Below are 13,510 nucleotides of genomic sequence, written 5' to 3'. Positions count from 1 at the left end.
CATGTGGCCTGATTTTCAGAAGTGCTAAGCATACAGCTGCTTAGCACTTTGGAAAAATCAGGCCATTTGTTTAGCTACCTAAATATGGACTTAGAAGCCTAAAATTGGGCACCTATTTTTTAAAATCTTGGCCTATCCACAAAAAGAGAAAGATTAGAGCAGTGAGTTCTAAAAGTTTACAAAACACCTTAATGCTTGGTTAAAACAACCTATGAGTTTGTATAAAACTAAGAGTAGGGTTATCTACTAGTGTGTGGCAAGAGACATTAGAATTAGTTTTGATATCGTAAATGGATACTTTGGGGTGAGGTATGTAAAGTTACCAATATCTGTCAAAATAATTCTGAATTTAATTAGCATTTCAATAATTCAATATTTGTTTACATTTCTAACTTAAGAATTACATTTGATTGAACAGTCCCTGACATTCCTGTAGCTTTCACTGATCTAAAACTTGACTGGCAAATGGATAAGCACTAGAATTAGGGATAAAAATTTTCTATATAGAAAGAAAATAGTAGATTATTGTTTGCCACTGTGTGATTAGACTTTGGATTTGGGATTTGATTTCTTCTTGATAAGTTTTGACATCCTACATTATTGTCTTAATTTCTTAATAATCTTTTACATCTACTTTGATTAATAAAACATATATATGTATAAGAATGATCAAGGTTTGTACTTTAGCTAAGCAACCCAAAATTCAAAGCCTTTATCAAAAGCCTGGTATGCATAATTGGCTAATTAAAATTACTTCAGCTATGATGATGGGTTTTTTTACTGTAATGTATTTGACCTAGGGTTCACTTGTGACTTAGAAGTATCTTCCCTCTGCACCCAATAATAAAAATACAAAAATTGTAACAATAATTTCATTTATTTATTTACAAGCATACAGCAAACAATATTGCAGAATTAAGCCACATACTAAGTTGAACATAGCTGTTTTCCTTGAGGGTCTCTTTCTAAGTGTGCCTCATTACAGTAGGTGCAATTGCTAAACATCAAGCACTGCTGTAATCCCACTTCTGTGCTAACCCTCTGATTATCGGTGAAAGCCATCCTGCCACCTACTTAAAGTTGAATTGTCAGGTAGTTTAGGCCCCAAAATTCTGGTGGTCGTGATGGGGCAAAGGAAGTTTTACTAGACACCAAGAACAGAAAAATGTTCAAGAATTTTTTAAAATATAAAAGAAAACATTTTTAAAAATTAAAGTATTTCCCTGAATTGGCAGAATTGTACTAGATCATAATAGCCAGAAAGTAAAAGTGAAAGTGATGAACATGCTTTCAAGTAGTAGTATACCAAGTCACACTCTGGGACTTTTGGGGTATGTCTACACTGCAACTGAAAACCTGTGGCTGCCTGGGTCAACTGACTCGGGCTCACAGGGCTCAGGCTAAGGGGCTATTTAATTGTGAAGTAGACATTCAGGCTTGGGCTGCAGCCCGAGCTCTAGGACCCTCTTCACTCACAAGGCCTAGAGCACAGGCTCCAGCCTGAGCCCGAAGGTCTACACTGCAGTTAAACAGTTCCTTTGCCCGAGCCCAGGTCAGCTGGCATGGGCCAGGCGCAGGCTTTTAATTTTAACCTCCGTGCACTGTAGGAGTGTCCATGTGGGACATTACTGTGCAATCAACTTGGAAACTGTGGATCCACACCCTGGTTTCTGCACAGTAACCTACCAGGTCGACAAGCCCTAAGGGAAATTAGTTTAACCAGAAAACAATCTAGTCATAGCTGCTTTCTGGATTGGGATATGAAAGGCAGAATTACAATATGGGCTTGGTCATGGCATGCAGCCTCAACTGCAGACAGTGGAAGTGCAGGGCTGCATCACCCAGCAGCAGTGATGAATGATATTGTATCTCTAACAGGCAAAATACCTTCCACAGCTAGAAAGAGACCAACTGTGCCACGTTTGGAGAAGGTGCAGTGTCTCTGCTCTCCTCATTTTGCCCTAACGACAGTACAGGTCCTGGGAATGCAAGGATGTGTTTGATCTTGAGCGGGGAGAGGCTCTTTGCTCTCCAGTCTAGATGTAGGGCTGGCAGAAAAGGGTTATACAGTACCTGTGAGAATTTGAGGTAATTTTCAGTTTCATGCTAAAAACTATTCATCAGCAGGTTAAATACCCTGCAAAAAAGATTTCAACAATCAAGCAGCATGGCTTATATTTTAAATTAAGTTAGCAAACACACTGACTAGAGATGGACCAGAGTCCAAATGCTGCATCTGACACCCCCAACCTCTGGGGTTTAAAATCCAAACCTGGCTTTGGTTTTTGCAAATGGCCTCCGTTTTTCTAGGCTGAAACATAACCATGGAAACAAATGCCCCCCAAACTTCAGGATGTTTTAAATCTACATTCATAATACGTGGTTCTCTAATACTAACAAAATACCAGGGTGTTGTTTGAACATTATAATGATAAAATGGCATTTCAATACCTGTTCTGCTTTTCTTTAATAGTTCACAGAATGGAGATGGAAAGATCACATACTGGTTTCTGGATTAGGGCTTGTCTGCACAGGGAAATTTGCTGGGATAGCTATGCCAATATAATAATACCAGTATAGTGAAACTTATTGACTTAACTGAGTAGACTAGCTCTTAAGCCGTTCTTTGAACTGTTCAAAATGCAGTGGTTTCACTTTACAAAGCTTCACACAAACACTAGTTTTGGTTTGATCCACACAGACCTTAGAAAGGAAATGGATAAATGGGGGCATGAAGCATACGATACACTCCCGTTTATTTGAATGGCCTGGGGTACATCCAAAATTTTCAGATAACTGGGCATTCAGATTAACAGAAATGCTATTCTGAGCTGCAGTTTCACAGATACAGAAATACAGGGAACACAGGGAGTAATGCTGATATTTCTAGGGGTAGAAATGCTGCAGCTGTGCCACTGTAGTGCCATAGTGTGGATGCTTCCTACATCAACAGAATGGATTTTTCCATCTATGTAGTTATCCACCCCTCCGAGAGGCAGTAGGTAGATGGATGGAAGAATCCTTCTGTTGACCTAGCCACGTCCACATAGGGGGGTAGGCTGACCTAACTACGGTGCTGAAGGCATGAAAATTTTCACAGCCCTGGGCAATGTTGCTAGGTTGACCAAGTTTTAGGTGTAGGCCAGGCCTAGGACCTTGAGAATGTGTACTTGCTGCTTGAGATCCTAACACACACACATATTTTTTTTTTACATTGTCCTGCCAAACTGTGCAAACAAGATTAGATCTCACTAGCTGCAATAACCACTAAGAACCACTATACAGATATAAAGCTGTTGAGTAGTGCTAGCGGGTGTTAAGAGGCTAATTGAGAACTTATCAGTGGGTGATTCACTAAGATAGGGCTACATGGGGGGGCCACACTGTGGATTCGGATAAACTAGGATTTTTTGAAAAACGGTATTTGGATAACTGGAATTATACTGTATAAAAGAGCAAGTTGTATAGAGAAGGTAGACGGGGGCTTCTGTTCTCCCTATCTCACGACACGAGAACAAGGGGACAGTGAATGAAACTAAAAAGGTGGGAAATTCAAACCAATAAAAGGAAATACTTTTTTCACACAACACCTGATTTAAGCTGTGGAACTTCTTGCCGCAGGAAGTCATTGTGGCTAAGAACTTAAGATTCAAAAAGAGAGTGGATAATTACATGGCTATCAAGAATATCCAGAGTTATAATTAATGACAAACAAACATTTAGGAACTTTGTGCTTCAGTGCTTAAGCCAACCTCTATCTATTAGAGATCAGGGTGAGACCGGCAGATATCCCACATTTGCAGACTGTGGGATTCTGACAACTTCCTCTGAAACATTTGGTACTGGCCACTGTCAGAGAGGCTACTGGACTGCTGCTGACTCAGAATGCCACTTCCTATGGTCCACATGGGTTTGCACTCCCCAAGTTTTGCTGAGTTTGAACCTCAAATCTCAAACTGAAACTCAGTCAATCAATACTATCCAGATCTACCTGGTTCCATGTCAAAATCTTGTGAAACTTCAACACTTCTCATGATTTCAACAGAAAATCATAACTTGGCTCATGCGTATCTGAAATTGAGAACCCTAATAATCACTGTACACCCTATGGCACCATCTGAGGATCTCAAATGCTCTGTAAAAATTGATGAACTTAACTATATGATGTAGGTAAATATATATTTTCTGCCTTTTCAGATAAGAAAAGACAGACAGCAGTTATGTTATTGTCCAACATCTATGACAGAAGCAAGAACAGACCTCAGCTCACCCAATTTCAAGTTCTGTACTTCAACTACTGGACTATCTTCCCCTCCTTAGTGAATCTTTGGGAACACAGTCTGAGTTTAGAATACAGAACAAAACCAGATATTCTAGGTGATTTCAACTATTATTATGTACATGGCACACCGTGGAACATCAACAATTCTGCATCAATGAAACATTATTGCTTAAAGTCAGTCTTCAGTGTGCCATTGATTTTTTTCTGCTCCAGTCAGTGCACAGTAATTGCATTTGCTGTGTAGTGTTCCAAGCTACGTGCTGACAAACAATGTGCAGAGGGGAACCTTTGATATCTAAGTATGCATACCTGAACAGAAATGATCTGGTCTCTCTCAGATTTTTCCATGCAGTACTGGCTAATCAGCCAAGGTATTTCTCTTTAAACAATAAATATTTCTCTCGCTGCCCTTCTCTTCCTTTCATTTGATCCAGCAGAAAGTCAGAATAATCCACTTATGACAAAACAATCATGATTGTGGCAAAAGACTGTGATACCACCGAGGATGATAGCTTCTTTGGAAGAATGAAGCAGAGAATTGGTAGGATAAGAGAGAACTCCTTTTTCAAAACATACTGGACTGTACCCTGAGTTCCTTATTCAGTTTTCAATCACTCCTTATACAGGAACACCCAGGATTCAAGTATCAGAGGGGTAGCTGTGTTAGTCTGTATCCACAAAAACAATGAGGAGTCCGGTGGCACCTTAAAGACTAACAGATTTATTTGGGCATAAGCTTTTCTGGGTAAAAAACCCTACTTCTTCAGATGCATGGAGTGAAAATTGCAGATACAGGCATAAATACAGTATACTGGCATATGAAGAGAAGGGAGTTACCTTACAAGTGGAGAACCGGTGCTGACAAGGCCAATTTAGTCAGGTTGGTCCACTCCCAATAATTGATGAGGAGGTGTCAATACCAAGAGAGGAAAAATTGCTTTTGTAGTGAGCCAGGATCCAGTTGTGCAGTCATTTACACTAGTGCAAAGTGGGTGTAAAACCATTTTGATTTGGTAGCATTGTACACCCTCTTTGTAGGTGTAAATAAGTCCACAAGGTGCATGTAGCAGGGTGGTCACACCGCTCCAGGCCTGAAAGGGTTAAAAACCAGCCCTTGGAGAGGGCTGGGGCTGAGAGCCAACCAGGAGTAGCTACGAGGCAGCTAATCAGGGCCAGGCTGGGCCCTATAAAAGGGCTGCAGGGCCAGAAGGCAGTCAGTCTTTCTCCAGCCTTGGAGAGAGATGGATCTGGCTGCCTGAAAGAGGAAAAGGGTACCCTAGACAGTGTAGTGCTGGGGAAGGGCAGGAGGAGCTGGGGGAGTTCCAGCCTGGCAAATCCCCAGGCAGAGGCCTTGTTGTCAGGGCCCCGTAGGGCTGGTATAAAAAGGACTGTGATCTAGGAGGCAGGCAGTCTCACTCCAGCCTTGGGGTGGGAAGGACTGGGCTGCCTGGAAGCACAAGGTACCTTCAACAGAGCAGTGCTGGGGAAGGGGCAGGCTGAGCTGGGAAGCTCAGGCCTGGTGACCTCCTAGGCTGAGGCCTGACAGGAAGGCCTGAGGTACAGGGGCTGCAGGAAAAGAGAGCAGGTCCAGCCCCATAGCCAATGATGAGTGGCCATTGCACACTGCAGTTTGCCCCTGCGTAAAGGGGCTAGATGAAGACTGGCAGTGGGTCACTGAGGCGAGGTGGGCTCAGGGGAGTGGGGTTCTCTGGATGAGGGGCAGCACCCCAAGATAAGGGGCACTGTGGTCTGAGAGGGACGTGAGGCCTATATGTGGTGGAGATAAAGGGACTGCAGAGAATAGGTAACAGAGGGCGAGCCACCGGCCCATAGATAGTGCTCCAGTCCTGAGAGAGCTAATTCCTGGACGACCAGCAAGAGGCGCCACGCTGGTGATCTGCTACAGTACTGGACAGAAATGAATCAAGCCCCCATTGTCTTTGTGGGAGTTTTGCCTCACAAGGATTGATGAAAACTGAGCAAGAAATTTAAGGTTTGGCTGAGTACAAATATTGTCAATAGCAAGAATAAAGACGGTCACAACTAGCCAATTACTTTGGATAGATGTTCCCATATTATAAGTGAAGCTTGGTTATAAAACAAAAATAAGTTGTGACACTGTGTGTAAGAACACTTCTGAGCCTATAAGATGTGTGTGCACAATGGTAACTGAGGTAGATTTTTCTCATTTCAGATACATTCCTGCTGCAGGTGCTTGATTAACTTTGTGGCAGTGCTGTTTAGTGGGCTTGCATCTTCACTGCCTTTCACATTATTCATTTTTGCTAGCTCTTTGAATCATGACATGTTTTCTTCATCTGTAGGCTTCTTAGGTTTGTTGTGGTCTTGTAATGTTAAAAATGAATATCTCAGTCCTCCTGCCATGCTAAAGAAGAGAGAGCAGACACAGGATCAGGGATACTTGCTGACAAAAATCATATATGTATAACAACTTTCCTTCCAAAAGATTTCAAAGTGCTTTACAGACAGAGAGCCAGATTCTCAGCTGGTGTAAATTTATATAGTGTAGAGCTACACTGATTTACATGAGCAGAGAATCTGGCCTTGACTATATGGGGGAAACTCAATAAACAACCACTCTATAGCACCCATATGGGGTGGGATGCAGGTAACACAACAGATTTTAAGAACTGGAAATGAAGAATGATTACTCCTACTGAAAGTACACCATCCTGGCAAACAGATTCAGTAACAAGTCACAGGAATGAGCACATCTCATTGAATCAACATTCCCATTTCCTGCAATACTTGGAGTTTCCTTAGATGGCTTCTCCCCAAACTGACAAGACCCACCTCTGCTCATAAAAACTAATGAGCTACAGCTCCCAGTAGTAAAATGGTAGGCATATCTACATAATTACAATCTTAACATGACAAAATAAATATACAGAAACAAACATAAATAGACAAAAATTAGAACTGATCCTAATGAATTTTACATCCTGAGGCAATATATAGCACTTGCCCAGTCACAGGTTTCACAATTACCTCAGCCAAATTGGCCAGCTGAAACAAAAACACACTGGTCCTCATTAAGGAATAGTTTCTCAGTTTTACCCAATGAAGACCATTCAGATTCCACTTACCAAATATTTAGCCCTATAAAGTTTAATATAGAGAATATGTAGTCTCCACCAACCAACATTCCAATATAAGCGATGGATATATTCTGAAAAGAAATCAAAAGCCATGCATTTACTAAACAATTTTAGCCTCTGAGATCTTAAATGTCATCAAGTCAATTGGCTTTTGAACACATTTAGCTGTTCTCACTTCAAAAACTATTACTAAAATCAGTTTCACAGTGTGGCAAGTTTACTGATAATGTAAAAACAATATATAATAAACATTCATCATTTTCCCAAATATGGGACAATTCACTACAAGCTGATTCGGGTAGAATGTTTTTGAAGGACTGGAAATTCCAAAGACTATTTCTTTAATACTTTGCTATGTCCCTTTTTTGCAGGAGCATTTTCAGCTGAGCCCAACCTCTCTTTTTCAGGTGAAAATCTCAGCATCTGTGTCTATAGCTTCTTGATTTATGTCTGCAATTGTGTAGAAGTGCAGGTATTCAGATTTGCACTGGCTATTCAACTGTAGGCACAAATTGTCCCCCCCCCCCCCCCCCCCCCAAAAAAAATGGATGCTACTTTTTGCGATATAAGGAGGGTTCCTCTTCACAACAAAATGGTGTATTCTTAACTCAGGTTAAAATAGCAGTGAAGATGCAGCAGCAACTCAGCCTTTAATTTGGGCTAGAAGCTCAAGTTCAATGCTAGCCTCCCCTTTAGGCTCTAACTCGCACTGCTAACCTGAGTTAAAAGCTAAATCGCCATGTTTTCACTGCCATTTTAAGTCAAGTTCGCTAACATGGATTAGGTAGGCTAAGCACACATTCTTTCTTGCAGTGAAGACATACTCTAGGATTCATTTCACCTCCAATTTCCTGAAAATAGGTCTCATGTCCTCCAAAAAAGGGTGGTGGGGGGGAGAGGAATGTTGGAAAATAAAATAAAAATGATTTATTGTTGTTCTACAAGGTTCAGTGTTTTGCTCTGCAGAATTAAAAGGCAGTCAGACCATTTGGCTGTAGGTCAATATGAACACATCTTTTAATAAAAAAAAATTTAAGTTTCAAAAAATGAATTTTTTTCCTGGAGACGGAAAGGTATTATGCACTGTGCTCATTTTGCCAACACTTTTGTTTCACAAGTTTTGGCATCTAGTACGGTCAATGACCTTGTTTCTCTCGGGAGTTAGAGTCATTAAGTGCCTTTCAAAATTCAAAAAACCTTTCAGAAATTAGTTATGCTATTTTTATTTAGTCGTTGTCTTCTTTCGTGTGGCTTAAAACAGAAATGTTAGCTATCCAAGTCTCAACTGGCAATCCAATTAATTGCTTCACGTGACATGGAATGGATGGCAGAGATAGGATCAGATCATTTGGGACATTAATTGATGATGTGTTCCCTAATTTGAAGTCCGTTTCCATAGTCACAAATAAGATTGCATCTCAGTCCCCATTTATGGGGAAGGTAGGAGCATCTGCCTTGTGATGTGTGGATGTCATTCAAAGTGGACCATATTTCCTAGGGGAGTGAAAAACCACTGGGTCCTTGATGAAGTGTTTGTTCAGGACTTTGGCATCCTTCCACCTTGCTCACCAGTGATTTTCCAGGGAAAATCTAAGTCTTCGGAGCTCTTGCAGTGCAAGCCAAAAAGATTTAGTAGATTTGAGCCAGAATTTTGGTATGTTATTTGCATCTTCATGTATTGGAAGATCCTTGTTCCCTTGAATATGATGGAATGCATAAAGGATTCTTATGTCACTGCAAATTTGGGGTGGGTATATGTGAATCAGTACAGAAAGCCATGGCTGTGGCTTTGATTTTACTGTGCCTATAATGATTTGCATTTATTTAGTTATTTTCTGATTTGTAAGGTGCCCTACCCAGATGTCTCAGGGCACAAGTACAAAATTTAAAACAACAATGCATGGATCATATCTGAGAGATAAGGTTTCCACTTCAATGCTTGCCAGAATTAGAAAAGAAAACATTCAGAAGACAGCGACTTCAATCTTCCTCTGACAAATTTAAACATGTTGGAGCCATCCAACTGGGGCTTCTCTAAGCTTTTGCAGCCAGTCCGACCAAGGCCATTCTAAAGGAGATGCTTAGGGTGTTCTCTCCTTTGTTGAGACTGAGAACCATTTTAACAGGCTTTTTTTTTTTTTTACCAGTACTCTTCTTTCATTTGACAACTCTTGTGTTCTCCTCCATGAATTGGCTGGTAAGAGGTGCTTCTGAAGTCAGTGACCTTCTCACATGGACACTCAGGCCTTATCTACATGAGGGAGTTGCATTTTTGTTATTTTAAATTGGTTTAGTTAAACAATGCTTTGTTTGTATTATCCTAAGTCAATTAGGAATCAGTTTAAGATAAACCAAAATAAGTCACTCAAACTGAAATAAATGTGTTCACACAGGAGCTTGCATCAGAATAACTAAATCAGTTTAAAATCAGGCCTTTAGTTACACTGGTGCAGCTTTATCAAGCAGCCAAGGCCTGAGTCATGTTCATTTCTACAATACATCTGAGCTTCACTTCGTTCTGGGAGAAATTATACTCATTCTCCTAATGTGGATCTCCTGTACTGACAAAATGTAGCACTGCCACCAAGACATGGATTAGCCATTTGTTGAGTTTCCAGCTCATACAGACACTCACAACATCAGCAAGACACTTGGTGACTGAATACTCTTCACCATCTGAATATTCTTCACTATTTCAATGTTCTCACTCTTTTTTCCTGCTACCACTTACCTTGATTGCACCAACCACTGATGTCGTAAGTGCAGAATTGTAATGGCTGCACAGGACCGTAGAATACATTAAGAGAAACCTAAGGCGAAGAAACAAATCTTAGTAAATTCATTCCACATGAATCTATTAAACAATTCAGCATTACACAATGGTATTCCAGTTAATCAAAAGTAAAAGGTTTATGACTTTTAAAGTAAAAAAACATATGACTGACACTGGGTTACGTTAAATACAATACAGAATAGCCCCACTTCAGTGTGACCCAGGATAGTGAGGTTTACATTAGCACTTCTAGTGCTAAATTGTGCTATAGCTCCTTTTATAGAGATTGTGTTTCTAGCTCTGTCCATAGGTTTGTGAACTACCCCTAAACTGACCTAGACCCCTAAATGATCCTTCAAGGCACTGACAGCTTCTAAGAGATGCTAAGCATCCTTATCTCTTATTAACATTAATGGGGGTCTAGGATGCTCCTGAGCACTTTGAAGTGCTCAGGACCTTGCATGATCAAATCCCTACTGAAATCCTCAAACTTATCAGTTCCTTAAAAGTGCATTTAACATTCTGAAAAAACAGCTCTAAAAGAAGACATGGTAGGGTTATGGTTTAGTTTCTTTTAATGACTCCCATACCAAATTTTTTCAGATTACAAGTCTAAAATTGATTTTTATAAATGTCAGCTGTACAAGCCCCACCCGAAATACGCATCAGGCTGTATCTTCTCTGCCTCTTAAATCACCACCCGTAGTACCAATTTTGTTACGTGTGCTTACTTGATGCTGGTTAGTGATGAGGTAAGACATAATAGAATCCAGCTCACTTTCCTATATTTTTATTTGCTCTGATAACTGTAGCAAAGGCTCATGTTTTATTCACATTCAGAATTTTTATAGCACCCAGATTGTGCTAGGTGCTTTAAAGAATAAACAAACATGGTTCCTGCCCTAAAGAGTATACAATCTATAAAACTCAGTGAAATAAACTCATAATTTGGAGAGAGGTGACATTTTAGATTCATGTTTCTGACCACCACAGTTAAAATAAAAGATAAAAATGCCAGCAAGTGTTCTGATAATAGTCCATGTTCTTAGAAACCTCCTGAGCTTTACCATCTTACATTTCAATGAAGTACTTTCTCCTAGAAATTCCCAGAGAACTATCTTGAGGATTTACTGTTTTCTGCCTAACTAACTACAATTTCTGAGAGATGAAATAAAATTGCTGCCAAAACCTCTTCATTTATCACGGCCCTTCTTACCCCAAGAAGCAGGAGAGAAGAAACTGAAAGAGAAATAAAAAGTTTGTCCAGTGCTTGAAATCTGTAACCTATTAAAAAGAAAGAAATATGCAATTAAATACGGTATAATTAAATATATACTTTCATGGAAACATTGTTAAAAATGAAAATGTTCAAAATAAGAAAAACAACGGATTACAAATCACGCTAGTATTATGGAGGGTTTATATTCACATGGGAGATAGTTTTATACATTTAGCCGGCTAACAGCCCAATTGATTTGTAACGTATTCTTTAATTTTGTCTGTTATAGCAATCTTTACAGAGCAGTCACATTAGACTGCATGTTGCAAATACTATGCAACAAATGAATAATTCTTTATACAGAATCTTGGTTTGAACTCTCATTCACGGATGCTCTTGCCTAATAGTGCATATCATTAATATGCAACAAACTAGAATTTACACTAAACTAGTGAAAGGATAAAGAATTAAACCTTCTCCAGAAAAGACACCTATTCTATATCAATGTATTGCATATTTACAGCTTTTAGGGCCTAATTCTGCACCTACTGAAAGCAAAGGGATCATTGCTACAGGTATTACTGGATACAGGATCAGACCCTAATCCTTCTTTTCAGTGAGATTTTACAAACTAGTGTGTCTTTTAGAAGGTTTTCAAGCATGAGATTAGATATAAACAGCTCTGGGATCTAGTCCCCTCTCTGCCACAGGCTTCTGATGTGACCCAAGGCAAGTCACTTAACCTGCCTGGGCCTCAATTTCTGCCTGTACAGCTGGACATGATAATTCTTAATCTTACAGGGGTGTTTTGTGACTAAAATATGTAAATATTTGTAAAGCACTAGAGGAGATCCTTGGACAGAAGGGACTATATAGACCCAATCGTGCAAATCATCCTTATTCACGTAATTAGACCCATTCTACTCAACCCACATAAGGACTATTGACAATTCAATGGGACTACTCATATGAAGAAGTGTTTGCTGGATTCAGCATGCAGATACAATATAATTTAGAGGGGGAGAAAATCTTAACCTTTGGAAACTTCCTCAACAATTAAAATACCCCACCCTCTTTTATGCTACCTTTTACAGATGTAAACCAGGGATTGGTTTTCATAAGTGGAGTTAAGATCCACACCTTCTTTTACAGGCATACTTACTGCATGTTGCATACAAAGCAGGAATTTACTCACATACAAGCAGGCAGGCACCTGCTAGCCTTGTTTACATGCAGTTCTCCAGTTACTGGGCACGGATGGTAAATGTGCATGCAAAGAGGGACTGCAGTTTAGCCTCTCTATATTTTGAAAATCAGACCCCGCAAGTGACTTGTTTGGATTCTTAGCTGTAGCTGCTTTGAGAATTAACAATAATTTGTTTGATCTTCTGTCCTTTCAACACCCATTATGCACAGCTGTATAAAAGGGAGGGCTAGCTATACTGAACACTCATTTTTCTACCATTTTCACATATGGGTGTTGGGCAATATTTTCTTGGAAGTGCACGTTTTTGCCTTTGAGGTGAAAAGAAGCCCTGACTCTGCTCCCTAAAAAGATGCAATTGTGTGTTGTGTGGGGAGATCAAAACACTTGCTTATGTTAACAAGATTTGTTCCCAGTGTGCAGGGGCAGGACTACTCTATATCTCAAAAATTTCATTTATCTAGTCAAACAAAAGGCTCATATATCACTCTGAAGGTTGTTCCTTGGGAAGAAACACAACTAAACACAAAATTCACATATCAGTCTCTACTAAATGTGTCAATAAGATTCATTTGCATTAATTTTGATGATAAACTGGAATCATGATTGTTACAGTTACTGAAGAGACTTCATTTCTGTTTTGTTAGTTCATACTCCACTAACAATTAATCAGCCAGCTGTGTAAAGGACAAATTAATAACAGACACTCCTAGATTACCTCTTCCTCACAGCAGCCTACGGGATGCTTTACTCTACCAGATCTGTATGAGTCAGCAGGAGTGGGAACAGTTTCCATTCCACACAGATTGAACACAAATATTTTGGTTGGCATGTGGTTGTTTCTTCTCATTACAGGGCACAGACTGCACAGTGCCCATGTTGGATTACAGCAGAAAACCTTGTAATGTAGCAC

The 13,510-nt window shown here is 39.9% G+C and overlaps 2 protein-coding genes across 4 annotated transcripts in view; both read right to left on the bottom strand.

The window, feature by feature from the left end:
* The window catches only part of HSD17B3 (hydroxysteroid 17-beta dehydrogenase 3), a 36,575-nt gene extending 30,013 nt beyond the window's left edge, over positions 1 to 6,562 (bottom strand). The window contains exons 1-2 of the mRNA XM_043546243.1: positions 6,481 to 6,562; positions 4,592 to 4,606 (exon numbers count right to left, since the gene is read on the bottom strand). Coding sequence (XP_043402178.1) covers positions 4,592 to 4,606; positions 6,481 to 6,562 — 97 coding nt within the window. The remainder of the gene's footprint in view (positions 1 to 4,591; positions 4,607 to 6,480) is intronic.
* The window catches only part of SLC35D2 (solute carrier family 35 member D2), a 30,646-nt gene continuing 17,996 nt past the window's right edge, over positions 861 to 13,510 (bottom strand). For all 3 annotated transcript variants that reach the window (XM_007072809.4, XM_043547518.1, XM_043547519.1), the window contains 4 exons: positions 11,391 to 11,458; positions 10,133 to 10,211; positions 7,390 to 7,472; positions 861 to 6,668 (listed from right to left, as the gene is read on the bottom strand). In XM_007072809.4, coding sequence (XP_007072871.2) covers positions 6,581 to 6,668; positions 7,390 to 7,472; positions 10,133 to 10,211; positions 11,391 to 11,458 — 318 coding nt within the window. In that variant the 3' untranslated portion in view covers positions 861 to 6,580. The remainder of the gene's footprint in view (positions 6,669 to 7,389; positions 7,473 to 10,132; positions 10,212 to 11,390; positions 11,459 to 13,510) is intronic.

This window comes from Chelonia mydas, chromosome 5, assembly GCF_015237465.2.
Source record: "Chelonia mydas isolate rCheMyd1 chromosome 5, rCheMyd1.pri.v2, whole genome shotgun sequence".
In the NCBI taxonomy this organism is placed as follows: domain Eukaryota; kingdom Metazoa; phylum Chordata; order Testudines; family Cheloniidae; genus Chelonia; species Chelonia mydas.
This window is presented reverse-complemented; position numbering and strand designations above follow the sequence as displayed.